General features: G+C 40.2%; 1 protein-coding gene across 1 annotated transcript in view; it reads left to right on the top strand.

Moving 5' to 3' along the window:
• The window catches only part of IL23R (interleukin 23 receptor), an 80,706-nt gene that overhangs the window by 50,456 nt on the left and 7,630 nt on the right, over positions 1-22,620 (top strand). Inside the window, exons 8-9 of the mRNA XM_017532361.2 lie at positions 15,622-15,711; positions 19,419-19,521. Of these exons, the coding sequence (XP_017387850.1) occupies positions 15,622-15,711; positions 19,419-19,521 (193 nt within the window). The remainder of the gene's footprint in view (positions 1-15,621; positions 15,712-19,418; positions 19,522-22,620) is intronic.

Here is a 22,620-nt window from a genome sequence, read left to right as displayed (position 1 = left end):
TGAGCCCAGGAGTTTGATGCTGCAGTGAGCTATGATCATCCCACTGCTCTCTAGCCTGGAGGACAGAGCAAGACCCTGTCTCCTAAAAAATTTAAAACAGCCAGGTGTGGTGGCTCACACCTGTAATCCCAGGACTTTGGGGCGCCTAGGCAGACAGATCACCTTAGGTCGGGAGTTTGAGACCTCCTCGGCTGACATGGTGAAACTCTGTCTCTACTAAAAATACAAAAATTAGCTGGGTGTAGTGGTAGGTGCCTGTAATTCCAGCTACTCTGGAGGCTGAGGCAGGAGAATCGCCGGAACCTGAGAAGCGGAGGTTGCAGTGAACTGAGATTGCACCACTACACTCCAGCCTGGGCAAGAGAGCGAGACTTGGTCTCAAAATAAATAATAAGTTTAAACCAAATACAAAATAAAGCTACAATTTTTTTTTCTCTTTAATGTCCACCAAAATTGACAAAACTATTCTAAGGGCAGGTGATGACATTTAAATTGTCATTTTGCTTTGATTTTCTTAAGGCTTGCTGTAATTTACATAGTGGTTCTTAAACATTGCTGGGCATAAAAACCACCTGGGAGGCTGGGTGTTGTGGCTTACACCTGTAATCCCAGAACTTTGGGAGGCCAAGGCAGGAAGATTGCTTGAGCCCAGGAGCTTGAAACCAGACTGGGCAAGATAGGGAGACCCCATCTCTACAAAAAATGCAATGTAAATTATTAGACAGGCATGGTGGCCCATGCCCATAGTCCCAGCTACTTAGGGACTGCAAGAAGAATTATTGATCTAAACAGGCTTCAGTCATAGCTCACTGAAGCCTCTAACTCCTGGGCTCAAGCAATCCTCCTGCCTCAGCCTCCCAAGTGGCTGAGACTACAGATGCGCTCCACCATGCTAGCTGAGGCAGGAGGATCACTTGAACCTGGGAGGTTGAGACTGCAGTAAACCATGTTCACGCCACTGAACTCCAGCCTGGGTGACATCCTGGGCAATTGTGAGGCATACAATAAGCTAAGAACTTGTTTTGAAAAATATCTGGATGTGGTGGCTCAAACCTGTAATCTCAACACTTTGGGAGGTGGAGGCGGTTGGATCACTTGAGCTCATGAGTTCGAGACCAGCCTGGCCAACATGGTGAAATCCCATCTCTATTGAAAATACGAAAATTAGCTAGGCATGGTGGCACATGCCTGTAATCCCAGCTATTCAGGAGGCTGAGGCAGGAGAATGGCTTGAACCCCGAAGACGGAAGTTGCAGTGAGCTGAGATCTCGCCACTGTGCTCCAGCCTAGACAACAAGTAAGACCCCATCTCTGAAAATATTTTTAAGAATTACGTTACATTCTTTAGACCACTATAATAAAATATATTCCCCTAAAAGAGACACAAATCAAATCATATTAATAAACGTTATCTACTATATGCAAAGCAATCAGAAAGTTAAAACTCTTAAACACAGAATTAATTAATTCTCATCAATAGGATTTAGCTGATCTATTGTTTATCTTTAGATATTTTCCTACTTCTAATATTATTAATTTAATATTCATTTACGCATGTCATTCAATAACATCTTAGCCAAATAGACTTCAGTTGAAGCAAATAATAAAATGAATCTATTCTAATTATGATACTCCTAATGGCCCCATTAACCTAAAGATGTCTCCCTACTGTTGGTAGTTTATACGCTAGATTTAACATTTTCTTTTTGGAACTGAAGGACTTTATTATATTCACAGTATGAATAGCACATTATTATAACATTGTGGCATTGCGTTTTATGTTTTCAAAGCACTTTGATATATATTATAAATTTTGTGGTTGCCAAATTAGTAGAGGAGCAAAGAGCATGACTAGCTGCAAAGCTCTTTGGTGCCTCTACTGCCCAAATCTTAGAAATACTTCAGCCAGGTGCAGTGGCTCATGCCTGTAATCCCAGCACATTGAGAAATGGAGGCAGGTAGATTGTTTGAGCCTAGGAGTTCAAACCCAGTCTGGGCAATATAGTGAGACTCTGCTTCTATATTTTTTTAAAAAATAGAAATTAAATTTTAAAATATAAAAATAACGTATTAGGGAATCATTTTCTTCTTTTTTCTTTCTACTTTTTTTTTGTGAGACAGTCTCACTCTTTCGCCCAACCTGGAATGCAGTGGTGTGATCTCGGCTCACTGCAATCTCCACCTCCCAGGTTCAAGAGATTCTTCTGCCTCAGCCTCCTGAGTAGCTGGGATTACAGGTGCCCACCACCACGCCTGGCTAATTTTTGTATTTTTAATAGAAATGAGGTTTCACTATATTGGCCAGGCTGGAGACCTCACGTGATCCACCTGCCTTGCCATTCCAAAGTGCTGGGATTACAGGTGTGAGCCACCGTGCCCAGCCGAGGAATTATTTTCAATACTCAGTATCAGTTCTCTTTTTTAAAAGTTAGTTTTTAATTTAAGGTGTTCTGTCAAATTGATACTGTTAACAATTCTTAGGACTTCAGATGCCATTTTATAATACGTAGTCAGAATTTAGTTGATAACCAAATTATTTTTAATGAAGTCTATAATTGCCTAGCAAGATTATGCAAATTGATAACTACCATTTATCATTTTCAAAGAAGTACTGTGTATAAGCTTGCTTGCTTGACTTGACATCAACCACATTTGGTAGTGTAATTAGCACTACTTTACAAATGCGGAACCTTGGCATGACTTGCTAAATAGCACATTACTGGTGGGTAATGGCACCTAAACTACAATAAAAGTTTTCTTATTCAAAATATTGAACTTCCTGGCTAGCTCAGTTGGTAGAGCATAAGACTCTTAATCTCTGGCTCAGAATATTGTATATTTTCCCCACCGTCCCGCAGCAATTTCATTCTTTAATTTCAGCAAAGTGGAGGAACAGCTTACCTAAGTATTCTAAGACTACAAATGTTCTTCTTTAAAGATAAAAGTCTTGGCTGGGTGCAGTGGCTCACACCTGTAATCCCAGCACTTTGGGAGGCCAAGGCAGGCTGATCACCTGAGGTCAGGAGTTCGAGACCACCCTGGCCAACATGGTGAAACCCTATCTCTACTAAAATTACAAAAATTAGCTGAGCATGGCGGTGGGTGCTTGTAGTCCCAGCTACTCAGGAGACTGAGGCAGGAGAATCTCTTGAACTCAAGAGGCGGAGGTTGCAGTGAGCCAAGATTGTGCCACTGCACTCCAGCCTGGGCAATAGAGTGACTTCATCTCAAAAAATAATTAATTAATTAATTAATTAAAGATAAAGGTCTTAAGCTTCAGTTAGAAAGGAATAGGAACACCACAGCTATCCTTTAACAGTTTAAATTTAAAGTCTGTTTCCTAAGGAGAAAAATCACTTCAGGGACAAAAATACCAGTTAAAATTAAGTATCCCTGAAAACTTGGATTTATTGAAGTTTAATATGTTAGCTAAGAGAAACCACAGACTGTTCTCTTAGTACAAATTCCTTTCTAAGACACATTAAATGAGAAACAGTAAAAGTGTGTTGGGGAAAGTGTTAATATTAAATCTCTTTGAAAATGTATATTTTGTGTGTGTGTAAAAGCAATGTAAGTTATTGTAGTATGAACCTAAAAATACCCACTATTTGCACTTATTTACTTTAATACTAGTTTTTTCCTATGCATTTTTTTTTTGATGATTGGGGCTGTAGTTTATATACTATTTTATATCCTGATTTTCTTACTTAATCTACCTTGTTGAAGTTTTAAAAACCTATTTCATGGCTGCACACCATTCTTGTTTATGTGTGTACTATAATTTATTTAGGCCTTTCCCTACCTAAATAACATCTAAGTGATTTCCATTTTATCCATTATCAATAAACTTCTTTGCATAGCTTTGTATATAAATGCCCTTTATTTCTTTAGTTCTAAAGAAGAATTATTACATCAAGAGTGAAGCACATTTTAGGATGCTAATGTATGCTGCCGAACTGCTTTTTAGCAAATCTTTAATACTGATTGCTTTTTTAAAAGGTATCTATGAAAAGACAGTCATTCACAAAATGCTCATTTAGCCTCTACCATGTGGCAGGCATTTTTAGATGCCTGCAGAACCTCAATGAACAAAGGAGACAAAAGCCTCTGCCTTGGAGAAATTTAATTCTAGAGAAGACACAGTAAAAATCAAGCATAATTCTATAAACTACATTGCATCATACATAAAGATGTAAATAAAAGCAGTAAGAATCAGATTTCACAGCCAAAGTGTGAATTGCCTCACAATAAAATGACATAGTTTCTGTAATTCTTTATTTAAACAACTTGTTTGATAATGAGGTTTTCTTGGCCAGCCAAACTTTCCCAGCACTCAAAGGTTTATTTATGAAGAAACAGAACCCAGGCAATAATGCTTCTTCCAAGCAGGAGTTTCCTGAGTGATTCTCTAAAATTCTGACATGTTTATTACTGAATGGATTCATCTCAATATAATGTGTTTGCAAAATTCTGCCCAGCTAAGACCAGAGGGCAAATCCTAAAATGGGTATGGCTTGTCCTGCAGCCTCGGCATTCCTATTCTTTCCTATCACTTTCCCTCTGAATAGTGCCTTGCTTGGCCATTAAAAACCTGGTCTTAAAAATGAATCAAACCAATTCACTTACAATAAAGTTTAAATGACCTATTCTCTTTTTCTTACTTAGAGTATTTAGACTTTAATAGAACAAAGAAAGCCTTATATTGAGAAAGAAAATCAGTCCTCCAGAATACCCACTTATTTATTCTATCTGGTATAATAGCAAGAGGCCAATTAACAGACTGAATCCCAGGATGACTTCAGGATAATAAATAATAATAGCCAAGATTTATTGGATGCTGACTAGGTGTTGGGCATTTTGATAAGCATTTTACATATGGATTATTCTTTATTTATCTCTGCAGCTCTATAAAAGGAATATAATTATTATCCCAATTGCACAGATGAGGGCCATATAGTCCAAGCAGTTTTGCCCAACATTACATGGCTGGTAAATGGTAGAGCCAGGGTCTAACTCAGGCTGTGGGATTCCAGCTTCCATGTTATTTATAGCTCTGCTAGTCTCCTTCCTAAGAGACCTAGATGGGTCCTGCATCAGCCCTCCAAACAAAGTCATTCTCTACACATTAGCTAGTAATAAAACTATGCCAACAGAGCTAATTTCTAATGCAGTGTTTGTTATGGAAATGCAAACACGTGAGAATAGAACCAGAAGATGCTATTGACTATTTCTCCTTTGGCATGAATACAAGATGTGGAAGCAAATTTGGGGTAGGTGATGAGAATGAAACTATAGTACTACAGGAGGTTTCGGGTAAGATAGGCAGTCTGAGGTGAGGATAAAGAGTAGGTTAAAAAAAAAAAAGATGACCTTGGCCAAGACAGGACCATCATGGGCAATTCATCATGTGTTTTACCAGCTAGTTCTAGACTGTCTAGAAAGCACTGTTTCTCTTAGTATGGCCTGTGGACAATCTACGTTAAGAATGCTTGGCTACTTTTATTTTTTTGAGACAGTCTTGCTCTGTCCCAGGCTGGAGTGCAGTGTACCATCTCAGCTCACTGCAACCTCTGCCTCCTGGTTTCAAGTGATTCTACTACCTTAACCTCTTGAGTAGTAGTAGTAGGGACTACAGACTTGAGCCACCACACCTGGCTTTTTTTTTTTTTTTTTTTGTATTTTTAGTAGAGACAGGATTTCATCATGTTGGCCAGGCTGGTCTTGAACTCCTGACCTCAAGTGATTCCTTCTCATTGGCCTCCCAAAGTGCTGGGATTATAAGCATGAGCCACTGCGCCTGGCCTGAATGCTTAGGCACTTCTTAAAGTATAGATTCCTGAGCCCTTTGCCAAGTGATACTTCTGCAGTGAAGTGTAACCATTGCTGGAGAGGTCAGACACATTCTTTAAGAGGGTGAAGTGTCATCACAAAAGACAACATAGGGAATGGGCAGAAAATGTGGACAGAAAGGCAGTGTGGATCTGATTGCCCAAGCCATTGAAATGATAGAGTTCCCTGACTCGTATGACATGTGACAGGGGTGAGGCTCATCTATTCCGCAAAGGCACCATCTCAAAACCCCTTATGGGAGGGGACGCATATAGACGTGCAGGTGCAGGAGCTGGGGTAAGCACCTTGGGACTCTGGCCCCATGGTAGCATCTAGGGTGAATGCCTGCAGCTCCCAGAGCCCAAATGGGAGTGTGTTACAGTGAACTATTTTAGCTTTGCTGTCCATAGACAGCTTAAGTGTTAACCAGCTCAGTGCCTTCTTGGTACCCAGGTTCTTGTCTGGTGTCCAGGAAGCATCAGATTGCACATGGATTTGAAAGATGAATGCAGGGGTTTTGTTAAGTGGTGGAGGTGGCTTTCAGTGGAATGGATAGGGAGCTGGAAGGGGGATAGAGTGGGAAAATGATCTTCCCCTGGAGTTTGGCCATCCAGTAGCTGATTTCCTCTCCGACTGTCCCTAGCCAAACTTCTCTCAGCGTACAGATGCTCCTTTTCTTCTCTCCTTCTCTACCAAGCTGTCCTGCCATTCTTCTGCTCTTCTGTTTATCTCCTTGTCTGCTTGTAGAACCTGGGGTCTGGGGCTTATGTGGGTGCAGGATAGCAGGGCATAGCGGCGAAAAGACAACTTTTGGGTACGAAAACAAGAATGCCTGCTTCTATTTAAGGCTGTGGGTTTCCAGGCTTGAGGGTGGGACCTTTGCTGGGGAGCCAGCCTTGTCTACTCAGTATTTCCCTGTCTCCTGTCTGTATCACCATCTCCTTAGTTGTAGCGGTTTGAGGGACAGAAAAGGGTAGGCATGTGAGAATCTTAGGCCATTATCTCTAGTACTATCTGGTCATCTCTCTGCTTCCTATTTCTCCGGAGTCATTGATCACCCCAGCCCACCTGAGAACCACAGGAACCCCCAGAAGCACAGCATACAGACTGTTGTCCTAATTAACCATCACATCACACATGACCCTCTTCTGCCTAGAACCCACCTCGTCTCTGGATGTGAGGTTTCAGCTGAGATTATGAGAACCCTAGAGAGCTGCTGAAGTTAGAGCTTCTGACTCACCAACCTTGATAGCCATTGTCATTCTGGGGTTTTCAGCTATGTGGAAAGAGTCTCAAAGGGAAAAAGACTATTTGTCAGTGTAGAAAACCAGCCATGAAAACGTATAAGTCAGTTCTCTAAATTTGCTACTGCTGACTTAAAAACAGTGAAACAACAATGGCTAGCCAGGGGTCTTTTTCAATTCCGCACTGTAATACAGATCCCTTTTTAATGAAGAAAAGATGCAGTTATATAATCCCTTTAATAACAAGTTAAGAGGCCTGAGGGAAGGGGAGTCACATTTCATGATGACTAATTTGCTTGAATTGCTACTTGCCATGGAAAACTTTCCCAGAGAAATCATATTATTATTTTTTTGACAATTTCCAGAGGAAGGCAAGTATGAGCAAGACATTAAACAACATTTTGCTTTCTCACAAAACAGTATTTGTTGTTGCACTACCAATGACTCCTTTACGATGCTCATTAATTTTTCAGGTTTTAAGTGACTAAAGGAGAAAAAGCAAATATTATGTCAATGGAACTAAATATAGGTGCTATTAAATATAATGCAAATTAGATTATGCCACACAGAATGTATTTTTCAAAAATTTTATTATTTGTAATTAGAGATTTTGTGAATTGTCCACATAGAGATGGGTTCTGAACTTGTAGACTCTTGGTCACTAACCCATGTTAACAGACACAGTATTTCTTGAAATAATAACCACTTTAGACTTTTCATTTGGGTTCATTTAATCTTCTTCAGGTCGTTCCTCTATTAAACCACCAAGTTTCTGCAGAATAGGAAATAATTCAGAAGAGTTTCATAATCTCCCTGAGGTATGCAATCTATTAGTACAGAACAAAGATTATGCTCTCCTTCCTTCCTGCTTGCCTGCCTGCCTGCCTTCCTTCCTTCCTTCCTTCCTTCCTTCCTTCCTTCCTTCCCTCCTTCCTTCCTTCTCTTTTTTCCTTTTCCTTCCCTTCCCTCCCTCCCTCCCTCTTTTTCTCTCTCCCTCTCTCCTCTCTCCTCTCTCTCTCACCCAGGCTGGAGTGCAGTGGTGTGATCTCAGCTCATGGCAGCCTCAACCTTCTGGGGTCAAACAATTCTCTCACCTTGGCATCCCAAGTAGCTGGAACTACAGGCATACACCACCATGCCTGGATAATTTTTGTATTATTATTATTATTTTTGTAGAGATGGGGTTTCACCATGTTTGTCAAGTTGGTCTTGAACTCTTGGACTCAAGCAATCTGCCCACCTTGGCCTCCCAAAGTGTTGGGCTTACAGGCATTAGCCACTGCACCCAGCCTAAGATAATGTTTTTTCATGAAGTCATCATCTTCTATATTAGTTTCCTATTATTATTGTCACAAATCATCACAAACTTGATAGCTTAAAGCAATACAAATTTATTATCTTACAGTTCTGGAGGTAAGAAATCCAAAATCACAATCACTGGGTTGAAACCAAGGTGTCAACAGGGTTATGTTCCTTCTGGAGGCTCCAGGACAGAATCCATTTCATTGTCTTTTCTGGATTCTAGAGGCTGTCTGCCATCCTCAGCTCGTGGCTCCATCCTCCATTTTCAAAGCCAGAAGCACAGTGTCTTCCAACCTCTTTCTCTGACTCTCACCCTCCCTTCTGCTTATAAGAACTTCTGTGATTTTACTGGGTCCACTCGTATAAACTAGGATAGCCGCTACCTCTCAATTCCCTGAGTAGAAAGAAGGAACTCAATTCCTCCTGCTATATAGTATTTTCACAACACAGGTCACTTCTGTGAGCTCTGGTTACCAACATGTGTGTGGGGATTTCTACCCCTCAGCAACGAATTCTCTGGAAGATTCTTTGGGGGACACCAACTGGGTGTCCTCTAATTCAATACACTCTGGCGCTATCTGCCTACACACAGTGCCAGATATTGCAACTCCCGCCTCAGGTGCCAGTCTCAAGTATAGATGGTTACCTATACTTCCATCTGATATAAACTGAGATTTCCATGACCTTTTGTTAGGTTTGATCAGTTTGCTGGGACGCCCCACAGAACTTGGGGAAATGCTTATGATTCCTGGTTTATGATAAACAGCATTACAAAGAATACAGACAAACAGCCGGATGGAAGAGATGCAGAGGGCAAGGCATGGGAAGGGACATGGAGCTTCCATGTGTTTTCCAGGTGTGTCATCTTCTACCTCCATGTGTTCAGCCATCCAGGAGCTCCTAGAATTTAGGCCAATACTGTGATCACTGCCACTGCCTGCTCTGGCGCCACTGTCACTGGACCCTTGATACAGCTACTGTGACCACATTGGATTCGAAGTGGTTTCCTGAAGCCCTGTGTCACCCCATCTACATTCACAGCCTGAATTTTAGGGGAGGGGGCATCTGGTTGCTGAGGCTGAGGCCATTTGCTTGTAGCCCTACTTGCCTCTTGGCTTTTTGAGGATGCCCACAAAGAAGTATATCCTAGTGCTGGGCAACTAAAACATGACAAATGTCCACTCAACTATTCGGACTGGGACATGCTATGCTTGGAGAGCAAGGTCATACTTCTTTTTGTGTGTGTGTGTGAGACAAAGTCTCATTCTGTCACTCAGGCGGGTGTACAATGGTATGATCTCAGCTCACTGCGACCTCTGCCTTCTGGGTTCAAGCAGTTCTCTGCCATAGCCTCCTGAGTAGCTGAGATCACAGGCATGTACCACCATACCCAGTTAGGTTTTTTTTTGGTATTTTTAAATAGAGACAGGTTTTCACTATTTTGGCCAGGCTTGTCTTGAACTCCTGACCTCGTGATCCACCCACCTTGGCCTCCCAAAATGCTGGGATTACAGGCATGAGACACCACTCCTGGCCACAAGGTTGTACTTCTGAGAAATCTTTTGACCACTGTGTAGACTTGGAAGCTGCCCATTCTTGCATATAGAGTTTTGCTACACTTTAACATCAGGCCATCTCTGTATGGTCCTTGTCACTTAGGAAAATTTCCTGGGTGGCTACTGCTTTTTGACTTTTCCTCCTCTTAGTCTTTCTTGTTAATAATTTAATTGCCATAGGTAGATTTCTTACCTTCTTCTCCCTATGTACCAAGTACCTACAGCCTAGGAATATAAGAAGGAAGATAATCCCTTGAATATGTCTATATGCACCCTGCTACCCTTATATACACCGCTGACACTGTAATCCACTGAATGATTCATCGCTTAACTTGTTTTTTGAGGTGTGGTAATGAGTTTGTTCTGACACATGGTTTGCTCCGCCCTGGGCTTCTGGTGCCTATTTGATATGTGCGGCCTTGTTTTTGCCTTGCTAATTGACATAGTCAGCTCTTTACCCTTGGCTTGATAATGTTGAATTCTGACCACAGAGCTTAACTGGCCTGGTTTGGGGAAATGGCACTTAAATGCTGCGAAACAGCTGAATTATTAAAAGGAGATTAGACAGAGAGAAACGAAAAGGAGGTATTTGTGATTTAAGAAAAATAGGAGGGAGGGCGGGGGCAAAGCTCCAATGATTAAAAAAAACCACATCCTTTGTTTCCTTTAATAAGACTTCTCTTTCTTGAATATCTAGAACCTTCTGAAATAGAGGTCCAGAAAAGTCCATGTGTCTGTTCTGATCAAAGCCTTTATGCGTCAGGCCTTGGTTAGTGTGGCTTTGACACCAACATTGGCCAGTGCAAAGTAAATAAAGAAACCTTAGCAATATCTGTACTCTTTAGTTCAGTAATTCCTCTTGTAGAGATCTGGCCTTAAGAAATAATCAGAGATATGGAAAGGAAATTTATGTACAATGATATACATCCAAAACCTAATTATAAAGTAAGAATTTGGAACCAGTCTAAAAGTTCAACAATAGCAATAACTAATGCTTATTAAGGTTTTATTTGTGTAAAACATGGCACTAAGTGCTTGATATGAACTATCTCATCAAACTTCATGACCTCACTGCTTTTATCTGGTTTTACAAATGAAGAAACAGTCACTGGGAGGTTAAGCAACTTGCCCAGGTCCATGGAACTCCATCTAGAAGAGCCAGGACTTGGACTGAGTTTTGTTTGAATCTACAGTTGGTGTTTGAAACCATCAAGCTATACAGTTTCTCAATAGGGGTATGATTAAATAAATACAGTAAAACATGATGAAATATTAAGTAACTGTAGCATGATATTTTGAACAATTATTAATAAAATGAGGAAATTTTTATTGAATAATATTGAATACGGCCGGGTGTGGTGGCTCACACCTGTCATTCCAGCACTTTGGGAGGCTGAGGCAAGCAGATCACTTGAGGTCAGGAGTTCCAGACCAGCCTGGCCAACATGGCAAGACTTCATCTCTACTAAAAATACAAAAATTAGCTGGGTGTGGTTGCATGCACCTGTAATTCTCGCTACCCAGGAGGCTGAGGCTGGAGGATAGCTTGAGCCCAGGAGGCAGAGGTTACAGTGAGCCAGGATCATACCACTGCACTCTAGCCTGGGTGATGAAGTGAGACTCTGTCTCAAAAAATATATTTTTTTTAATAAGAAAGATAAGACAAAATATTTACTAAAGAATATAATCTCCACTAGGCTACTGACATACACAAAAGACTGCTAACATATTTTTTTAAATAATCATTTCTAGTTTATAAGCAAATACGAAATTGTATTCTCTTCTCCATACCCTTCTATACTATTCAAGCATCCTGTAACTAGCATATACTGCTTGTGTAGTAAAGGAACTTAGTTGGTTTTAAGAAGAAAATAACTATGCTAGAAGATTCAAAGCATCAGTGCTAAATGGGTCAGCACTGTAGGGCTTGTGGGGTCCAGAGTCCCACACGGCCCGGCAGCCCCAACACACCATGGCGAGCCCTCAGTAGAACAATGCTAAGTCTCATCCTGGGAGAGGCTGTTTGCAGGGCTGACTCTGCTGCCCACCCCAAGCCATCCTGCTGTGGATGTGAGGTTATTAATGAGATCAGTGACCAGCACAAACTACATGTCAGAACTGGATGGGAATTTCTACTCTTCACCCTCTACCTAGGACTTTGAGTAAGTTATTTATCCTTTCTACTCTTGTTTTTTCCTTATCCGTATAATGAGGACAGTAATATTGTCTGAATGATTGGGTTGTTGTGAGGATTAAATGAGAGAAAACATGTAAAGTTTAGCATGTTACCTGCGACATAATACTTATTACATGGTCACCTTAAAAGGATGACAAAACATACTTTGCCCCATGGTCGATGATATGGTTTGGCTGTGTCTCCACCCAAATCTCATCTTGAATTGTAGTTCCCATAATCCCCTGAGTCATGGGAGGTGATTGAATCATGGGGGCAGTTACACCCATGCTGTTCTTGTGGTAGTTCTCGTGAGATACAATGGCTTTATAAGGGGCTTTTACCCCTTTGCTCAGCACTTCTCTGGCCTGTCGTCATGTAAACGTGCCTGTTTCTCCATCTGTCATGATGGTAAATTTCTTGAGGCCTCTCCAGACATGTGGAACTGTGAGTCAATTAAACCTCTTTTCTTTACCAATTTGCCAGCTTTGGCCAGGTGTGGTGGCTCACACCTGTAATCCCAGCACTTTGGGAGGCCAAGACAGGTGGATCACCTGAGGTCAGGAGTTTGAGACCAGCTTGACCAATATAGTGAAACCCCGTCTCTACTAAAAATACAAAAAAAATTAGCCAGGTGTGATGGCATGTGCCTGTAGTCCCAGCGACTTGGGAGGTTGAGACAGGAGAATTGCTAGAACCCAGGAGGCAGAGGTTGCAGTGAGCCAAGATCATGCCACCACACTCTACCCTGGGCAACAGAGGGAGACTCTGTCTCAAAAAAAAAAAAAAAAAAAAAAAAACTTCCCAGTTTTGATTATGCCTTCCTAGCAGCGTGAAAATAGACCAATACAGTTGATACAGTGAGAAGAGCTGAGGTGATGATTTGGCATCATCCTTAAAATACAGATGGAATACGTTATTACTTAAACCAGGTCATTTGAGTGGATTTGATTACACTAGCCTGGTGTTTTGGTAGGCCATAAAATATGGTTGTTATGCTTTAAATTTGGTCCAAAAATAAGAAACTCTATTTCTTGTTTGAAACCACTCTAAATTTTCACAGGCACATTGTCTTCTTGTAAGACTACAGTTTGATGTCAGTGTGTATAAGTTATGTAAAAATGCTTCGCAAATTAATTTGAATTTTTTAAGTAGATTCAAGTATATCCTGTGAGATTAATAGGCATACGTTAACATTCTGTTGCAAGGACAGAACTGTCTTATTATGGACGTAACACCACAAACACTAAATAAAATATGAGTTTTTTTCCTAGCAATTTAGGCAATATGCTGATGACAGAACTGGTATAAAAAACAGTTTCCAGTCATAAAGGCTGCCTCTTTGCGTGTATGTGTGCATGTGTGTGTGTGAGATTCTGGGCTTGCGAATGCTTTTGTATGGTAAAATACTTGCAAATACCATAAAACACTAATAGCAGGTGGATTTAAAAGATGGGATTAGGGATGGTTCTTTTTTCTCTTTATTTCTCCTGCTGAAAATTTTTCCATACTCTAATTATTGCTTTCCAATGAAAGATGTTAAGTATAATTTTAAAAGAAATGACCTAGCCACGTGGTGGCAGTATTCCATGAAGAATATAATCTACATAGCTTCGTTTCAGTCCCGTGCCTAACATTGGCTTGATTTCTTCTCTGACAATTTTGTTTATAAATTGTATTATTTTAGATATCTGATTCTTTGTGAAATTTCCCTCTGAGAATTAGGCACCACTTATAAATGACTTTAATTCAATGCACCTGGTTGATTTGAAACTATGATAACAAATAGACTCTAAAGGAAGATTGTATTTGTTCCCTGTTAGAGCTACCAAAGCCCTAGTGGGATATGAATATTGTTTTTATATAATACAAATTAATAACTGAAGTTTCATTGCCAAATAACCACCTGTAGTTTATACAACAGAATTATATTAACCTGTATTAAAAGCCAACAGCACCATACATTACTTTTAAATTAAAAATGCTAATTTTAATATAATAAAAGTGAAAACAAAAATACTATAGCAACATATGCTATAAGCCCATGATTTTGCCAAATTGAAAATTGTGTTACCTTTTAATGTAATATTTTTATTCTTAAAATTTCCTTTTTTTTTTTTTTGAGATGGAATCTTACTCTGTCACCCAGGCTGGAGTGCAATGGCGCAGTCTCTGCTCACTGCAACTTTTGTCTCCCGGGTTCAAGTGATTCTCCTGCCTCAGCCTCCTGCATAGCTGGGATTGCAGGCTAATATAGATGCAGAGTCCCGTGTGAGCTCCCTGCAAATGAAGGTGGCCTATAGAGATACCGCTTTAGATGAATAAACCTGACTATGGGCCATCAGGGCATAACCTTGTTCCCTCAGAGTTTGACGTAACCGTATACCCAGAAAAAGACTTTGCTGGTCTCAGCTCCTGGCCTCAAGTGATCCCCTTGCCTCAGCCTCCCAAGTGCTGGGATTACAGGTGTGAGCCACTGTGCCTGGCCAGACTAGAGTTTTTCAAAACTTTCTGAAGCCCCATAGGAACGTTTTAATTGAGAATATGGGATTCTTTTCTCAAAGACCGTCACATGGCCACATGGCTCATTATACAAGTCTGTGATATCTCAGTGACCGTTAAGGATGCCTTAAGTTGTGATTTCTCCCTGCCCCCAAAGTAATTTTTTTAAAAGAAGAATTTGAGCACTGAAATAAGAATGACAGAATACACAGGGCTTGAAGCACTCTCAGGGATCCAAGGCTTAGAACCATCTTCAGAAATGTCTTCTGCCATTTGGGAGAATTGTGTCCTTGAAGTCGCTTCTGTCAGCTTTTAATTGTCAGGAAGGAGGAGACCAGCAAGGCTGCACCAGGACACCTTTGAGTTCAGACTGAAAGTTAGGTGCCAAGGTTGCTCACCCCTCCCTGGTGAGAAGCATTCATTAGCAGTGTCCTGACAGCCTTTATACCTAGACCAGCCTGCCAGGATCTTTGCCAGCAGGAAAAGAGCAGAGAGAAGTCATTGGTGACATCCCACCCCTGTGTTACAACACCAAAGTGTCTGCTAACCAAAATTAGGTTTCTTATGAGGAGATGAGCAGCATCCCAAAGATTGTGCAAAGGCAAAAGTAACACATCTTGGAGACCTTCAAGGAAATCTGAACCTTATTGCACCATCAATTGCAAGGAATCAAATAGAGATCAGTTATCATGCATTTTTCTCACTCAGTGAAATAAAGCTCCTTGGTATTTGCCACCTTGAAGCTTCATAAAATTAGTGGACACATCTTGAAGTTTTACAATCTGGGTAGTTTTTAATTGCCTTTGCAGTGTTTCCTCCTTTGAGATTTATCCAATTAAATAAAAAGAAGAAAAGACACACACTCGAAGGCCATTGCTTTTATTCCTCCCTTCAAGCCCATTAAAGTTATTGGTTTGCTTTAGTTATCTCTAAACAAGGGAAGAAACTGTGTTGGGAAATTTGGCAAGCTGAGTGCAAAATATAAGAAATTGACAATCTTTCCTTTTGGTTTAAGTTCCTCAGGTCACACCAAAATCACTCCAACATGACACATGGAATTCTGGAGTTCTAGTTTCTTCCATCTCTACAAGACACCTTATTTCTGGTAAGAAAATACCACTTAGGTTTTTGAGTAGTCTTTTAGTAATTGCCCATTTTAACCTATCATACTGAAAAAAAACAAGTGTTAAGTTTCTGGATAATAAGATACGCCTTATGCCTTCCATAGGAAAATAATAGACAAACTACAAAGATCTGCTTAAAACGGAATTTAAGAGGTAACTTAGATGGATTTTTCCAGCTTTTGCAATAGGTCGAATACATTTTTAAAATATTTATTTATCTATTCATTTATTGATTGATGGAGACTCGCTCTGTCACCCAGGCTGGATGGAGTGCAATGGCGTGTTCTCAGCTCACTGGTTCTCAGGTTCAAGTGATTCTCCTGCCTCAGCTTCCTGAGTAGCTAGGATTACAGGCACCTGCTATCATGCCTGGTTACTTTTTGTATTTTTGTAGGGATGAGGTTGCACCTGTTAGCCAGGCTGGTCTTGAACTTCTGACCTCAGGTGATCCCTTGCCTAGGCCTCCCAAAGTGCTGGGATTACAGGCATGAGCCACTGCACCCAGTCACATTTTTATTTTAATAGCTGCTAGGGCTCAAGACTCAAAAAGTTCTTTCAAAACAAAATATTTACCTATCATGTGCTAGCAGTTTTCTAGACATCTTCAATTTTCAAAGCAGCCCATGAGATAAGTGTTATGCATCTATTTTGTAATGAGGAAACTGAAACTTAGAGTGGTTGAGAAATCTTTTCAAGGTCACAGAGCTGCTAAGTGACAGACTAAACTTCAAATCCTTTTCTTTCAATATCCTGGAGTCTCTGCTCTTTTATACAAACCAGCTCCCATTGGTTGTTAGCATGACTGTTATTGTATTGATGAGCTTGCCTAGATGTTTTAGTTATAAAAAATTGAGATCTGATTGTACAATGGGTGAGCATAACTCTAAATAGAAATTTCGAGTTAAAAATTTTAGGAATGACTATTTCACCATTGGCCACTGACAGACCATTTCTCTCCTTGCACAGAAATAGGCAGGAATAGTATAAGAACTTTTGTAGGTTGTATTGATATTCTTTGCACCTTCATTTATTTAATATTCATTAAGCAACTCCTGTATGCGAGGCACTGTTCTGAGTGCTGGGGAATCAGCAGTAAAAACAATGAGCAAAGCCCCTATCTTCATGGAGCTTCCATTCTAGATAGACGGGGCAGAAAAACAGCAAACAAAATAACAAGAAAAGTCAGGTGGTGGTGAAGTGTCGTAAAGAAACACGAAGTGGCTAGGCACAGTGGCTCACACCTTGTAATCCCAGCATTTTAGGACGGCAAGGCAAGCAGATTGCTTGAGTCCAGGAGTTTGACACCAGCCTGCACAACAAGCCAAAACCCCGTTTCAACAAAAAATACAAAAATTAGATGGGTGTGCTGGTGTGCACCTGTAGTCCCAGCTACTCGGGGGGCTGAGGTGGGAGGATCCACTGAGCACAGGAGATAGAGGCTGCAGTGAGCTCCACTGCACTGCGGCCTGTGCAATAGAGCAAGACCCTGTCTCAAAAAAACAACCAAAAACAACAACAAAATAATAACAGAAGAATATGAAAAAGAAACATGAAGCAAGGTAAGGGCATTCTGAATTTGAATTTGTAGATATGAATCAATTATGAGTCAAGTGCTTAGGTTCAGTATGGTTCCCTAATTACAGATGCCTACACAGACCTACCTACACCTTGATATTTCTGTGGGAACAGTGGAGGCTAGGAACTCGTGGCAGCTCTGTTAGATAAGTATCATTATCTCTATTTTGCAAAAGAGAAAATCTGAGATCCAGCAAGTTCATAATTATGCCCCAAGGTCATACAGCTGATAAGAGGCAGAATTTAATTCAAACCCAGGTATCTCAGGCCACACTCTTGGTCATTCTGCTCTACTGCTTAGACCCCTTTGCCAAGCACTGTGTTAACTTGAGGGCTGTCTATCCTTTTCCTGGCACTAATTAATGCCCAGGGGTGTGTGGCAGCCAGTATCCCTCATTAGTTGCTTGAAATAGTCAGCAATAGCTCTTTAGCCCTAGGAAAACATTAATTCCTTATCCTATCAAGATTTTGCAGTGAGCTACAGTTACTCAGACCCTTGCCTGCTGATTGGCTTTAAAAGAGGGCCAGGCAGCTGGGAGACCCCCGTATGTGAAATAACTAGGATGGGGCAAATACAATGTCTGCCACATGATAAGTACCCAATTAACATTTACTGAAAGGAGGGTGGGAGTGAGGAAGGAGGATAGAAGGAAAGCCAATACCCAGCATGGCTCTAGAACAGATTCCAGTGTGATAAGTAATGTCTCAACTATCTTCTATATTTGAAAATAGGGCTTTTTCACATACCAGGGAGAGAACATGATGAGCCTGGTGGGTAATATAGGTTGAATAAATTATATTAATTATTTAAACATTTCAGGAGATTAATTCAGTTTCAAAATGCAAGAAAAGCATTGTTTTTGTTTTTGTTTTTGTTTTGTTTTGTTGTTTTCGAGACAAAAGTCTGGCTCTGTCACCCAGGCTGGAGTGCAGTGGCACAATCTTGGCCCACTGCAACCTCTGCCTCCCAGGCTCAAGCCGTCCTCCTACCCCACCCTCCCTAGTAGTGGGGACTACAGGCACATGCTACCATACCTGGCTAATTTTTGTAATTTCTGTAAAGACAGGATTCTCGCTTTGTTGCTCAGGCTGGTTTCAAACTTCTGAGCTCAAGTGATCTTCCTAACTTGGCCTCTCAAAGTGCTAGGATTATAGGTGTGAGCCACCACACCCAGCCGGCATTTTTTTAAAAAAAAAAAAAACAAAAACAAAGTCTTGCTCTGTTATCCAGGCTGGAGTACAGTGGTGCTGTCTCAGCTCACTGCAACCTTCACCCGCCAGGTTCAAACAATTCTCCCGCCTCAGCTTCCTGAGTAGTTGGGATTACAGGTGCACACCACCACACCCAGCTAATTTTTGTATTTTTAGTAGAGGCGGGGTTTCACCATGTTGATCAGGCTGGTCTCAAACTCCTGACCTCGTCATCTGCCTGCCTTGGACTCCCACAGTGCTGGGATTACAGGCATGAGCCATGGCGCCTGGTTGCATTGTTTTTTAAATAAGTGTGAGTGCAATATATATTATTGCACTTATATATATGGCAATTTTGATTTCTTTTTCTATTTTTTATTTTTACCTTCCCAGTGTATGATTTCTTTCTTATCACATATATTGTTCTAAGTAAAGTGGATGTCCTGTCTCAGCAGGAAAAAATTCATGAACAATAGATTTTGAAGAATGATGACAAATTGCACACATTCTATCTCACACAAAACATTAAAAAAAATTTAATATGATTGTGACCAGCTTTAGACATTGTTACAGCAATTGAGAATTCTCACGTGTGTCAAACAACCCAAATGAGATTCACCACTAATAATTTATGTAAAATTTGCATGCACAAGCTGACCACATTTGCCAGAGATGCACTTCTAAAAACCCACTGACATCAGATACACGTAGCCCAACTTTCTCAAGCTAAAAGTTGTTTCCTGGGGTAGTTGTGAACTCTGGTAAAGCAGCCACTTTATGGCCCAAGGTAAAGGTTAATTTTGCTTCCCTCTGCCCTTTCTACTTTGAGAACTTTGCTTTGAGCAGAGGAGAGAGAATGGTAATTCTGGTATCACATGAGCACCAATGCTTAGTTAAAATTATTTTTCTTTCCTTTCATTAGGCAACAGAGATGACATTGGACTTTTATTGGGAATGATCATCTTTGCTGTTATGTTGTCAATTCTTTCTTTGATTGGGATACTTAACAGATCACTCAGAACTGGGTAGGTTTTTGCAGAATTTCTGTTTTCTTATTCAGACTACATGTACACGTATTGCCAAAATTTAGTCATTTCAGTTGTTTACTAGAAAAACCTGTTAACATTTTTATTCAGATAAAAGAAGATAAAGGAATAATGTTTAATAAGTACTTACCCATGCCAAACTCTTTACAAATGTCTTTCCTTTAATCCTCAAAATGACCCTGCCAGAAAAGCTTCCTGACCTATTTTACAGATGACTTAAATGAGGCTTAGAGAGACTAAGTGTTCAGCCCGGGATCACTGAGCACTAAGCCCTGAGTCCAAACACGCTGATATCAAAGCCCATTTCTCTCTTTACTACATGGCCTTTTCTTTTGCGCCTCAAATTTACTTACAGTGCCTGGATTCTTGAGAGTGGTGAAGCCACAAATTGCCTTGTGTTAAAAGAAAAACTTCAGCCAAATTAAATTTAAAGGAGTTTAATTAAGCAACAGACGTGCGAATTGGGCAGCCCCCAGAATCACAGCAGATTCAGAGAGACTCCAGGGATGCCTCGTGGTTGGAATAAATTTATAGACAAAAAAAGGGAAGTGACATACAGAAATTGGCAGTGGGGTACAGAAACAGCTGGATAGTTTACAGGTTGGCATTTGCCTTACTTGAACACAGTTTGAACACTTGGCAGTCTATGAGTGGTTGAAGTGTGGCTGCTGGATTGGCCAAGACTCAGCTATTGCTACAGGCACATACTCCTAAATTAGGTTTTCAATTTTGTCTGCCTACTACGCTAGGTTACAGTTTATCCACAAGGACTTGAATATAGAAGTATTGAGTCCTGCTCACACCATATTTAGTTTACTTTAATAGTTCCCCCCTTTTGGCTATTTTCTAAATTTTGAGAAATTGACCAAAACTTTAGTCATTGATGTCACTGTCACTATCGTAAATGTACTTACATGATCTTGAAACCTATTGGGAAATACTAGAACAGTGTATTCTGTAAGGTGGGAACAAGGACTGAGTAGAGGATACCTCCTTATGCTGGAACATCCTGTTGATAAGAGAAAAACAAAACCTGGTCTGTTCTAGGATCTATGTGTTTCCTTAAAGTCTTAGTTTGATTATGTCACATTTAGCATGAGCAACTCCATTTTGGTTTGGTTTGGTCTGCTGGGGTCTAGTGCATGAGCTCAGTCCAAAACAATGTCCTCCCATAATTTTGTTTAAAAAAAAAAAAAAAAACCCTTTTTGGTCAGGTTCTCACTTAGGTGAGAGTGTGACCAAAACTTAGGGCCTCAGTGCCACTCTTAGTTACCATCATTCTAGGTTTCTGGTCTCAGCATGTAATTCATAGGTTATAGTGTCCTGATGGTCACACATTTCTTTCAGCTCTTGTTATTCCAGTTGAAGAGTGATCATTTGACATTCTGGAGATGGCTGCTTGCAAACATTTAAAACCTTTGAGAGAATACAGCATACCAGGGAGATTACTATTAGGACTATCAGGAGATAGTCCTAATACCAAGAGTTTAGAGTATGTTCCTTACCCAGGGCTCTCATAAACCAAACCATCTAAAATAAAATAGATCAAATAATGAGCTAGATTAAGAGTCTACTCACTTAACTAAGTAGTTTTTTCATTAATCCCCTGTAACTGAATCACTATAATACCTGATGTTTTCTCCATAGGCCATAAGTGCCACCAGCAGCACAGATAGATACTTTTCTGTTTAACCAATTCTATTATTTAGTACAACTTTCATGACAGAATTTAAAGTCTATTGTGTAACCATAGCCTTTGCATTAGAATCTGCTATGGAGCCTATCATAAGGGATACAGTTCTATTCATTGGCTCTTTTACTTCAAACCATGGAAAAAGGACCTAACACATGATGCCCTTCTAGAAGAGTGAGGGCCTCCTAGTAATGTTCTCTTTAACCCATGACGTGGGTCAAGAGGAATGAATCAATGTTCTGTTTGTGACTGATTATGAGGCAACACATGAACCATTAAAATTTCTAACCTGCATTGGGCCTTCCTCTTTTATTGATCAGAGTATAACATTATCCATGTATAAGGCTGTCTGCAAAATCCTTCACAAATAAACATACACCCCATAATACACACATAACAGATCCCCTTGTCATTTTTATTGTTCATGGAGGCATAAGCAAGAAAAAAAATATTCAAAGTCTTGATAGTAGAGAAGTCTTAATCCATGATTTTGGGAGAAGCTGTTGTCGTTAGGTTTGCCTTCTGACTTCCAATGGGTGTGGAGGGACCCTTCTCAGTTGTGAGATTATGAAAGTTGTGGGACCTATGAAACCTAAAGTTCAAGTCCCAAAGTTTGCTGTAGTGTGGATGACGAGGATAGTCTTTCTCTAATTTTCTCAAAAGATCCATTCTTTGAGTTCTAGATTGTGAAGGGGTTGATTGTCCTCAGTGAATCATAAAAAGCTTTTTTTACCATGTAAAAATATACTGTAGCATAATAACCTACTATTCTAACATCAGTCCTCTTGCATGGGAAAGCTTTCATGCAAGCAGAAAACATTGAAAATGCAAATTGAATGAAATCCCCTATAAATGTTTAATGGCTCAGCAGGTAGCCAACTGTACCTGAAGCTTTGATTGTTTTCCCAGGAATATGGGTTTAACAAACCAAACACTAGTTATAACTATTTTTATAGTTTATAAGTCACCACACAAACATATTTAATTTGGATAATTTTATCTTCCATTACGAGGCATGGAATGCAGAACTTTTAATAATAAAAGCTTTAAAGACTCTGAAAAAACAAGGTGGCTGTCCTGGTTCTCCATGAGACCATGCTTAACAGTGGACTTATGTCCTCTTGAATACCAGTTGTTTCTCCCTGTAGGTGCATAGCACTGATAACTGATGGGTTATCATAGGTAATTTGACTTAGACCATGGAGCTCATTCAAATTGTATATATAAACAATTTTTCGTATTGGCTGATTTAGCATGCTGATTTTTCCTGCTGATTTAGCATGAAAATCTGGTAGAGTCTTTTCTTGGTATTTAATTAATTTTTGTTCTACTTGGGTTAGCAGTTTTTTTGTTTTGTTTTGTTTTGTTTTGTTTTGTTTTGTTTT

The sequence above is a fragment of the Cebus imitator genome, unplaced genomic scaffold (assembly GCF_001604975.1).
Source record: "Cebus imitator isolate Cc_AM_T3 unplaced genomic scaffold, Cebus_imitator-1.0 Scaffold3, whole genome shotgun sequence".
Classification (NCBI taxonomy): domain Eukaryota; kingdom Metazoa; phylum Chordata; class Mammalia; order Primates; family Cebidae; genus Cebus; species Cebus imitator.
This window is presented reverse-complemented; position numbering and strand designations above follow the sequence as displayed.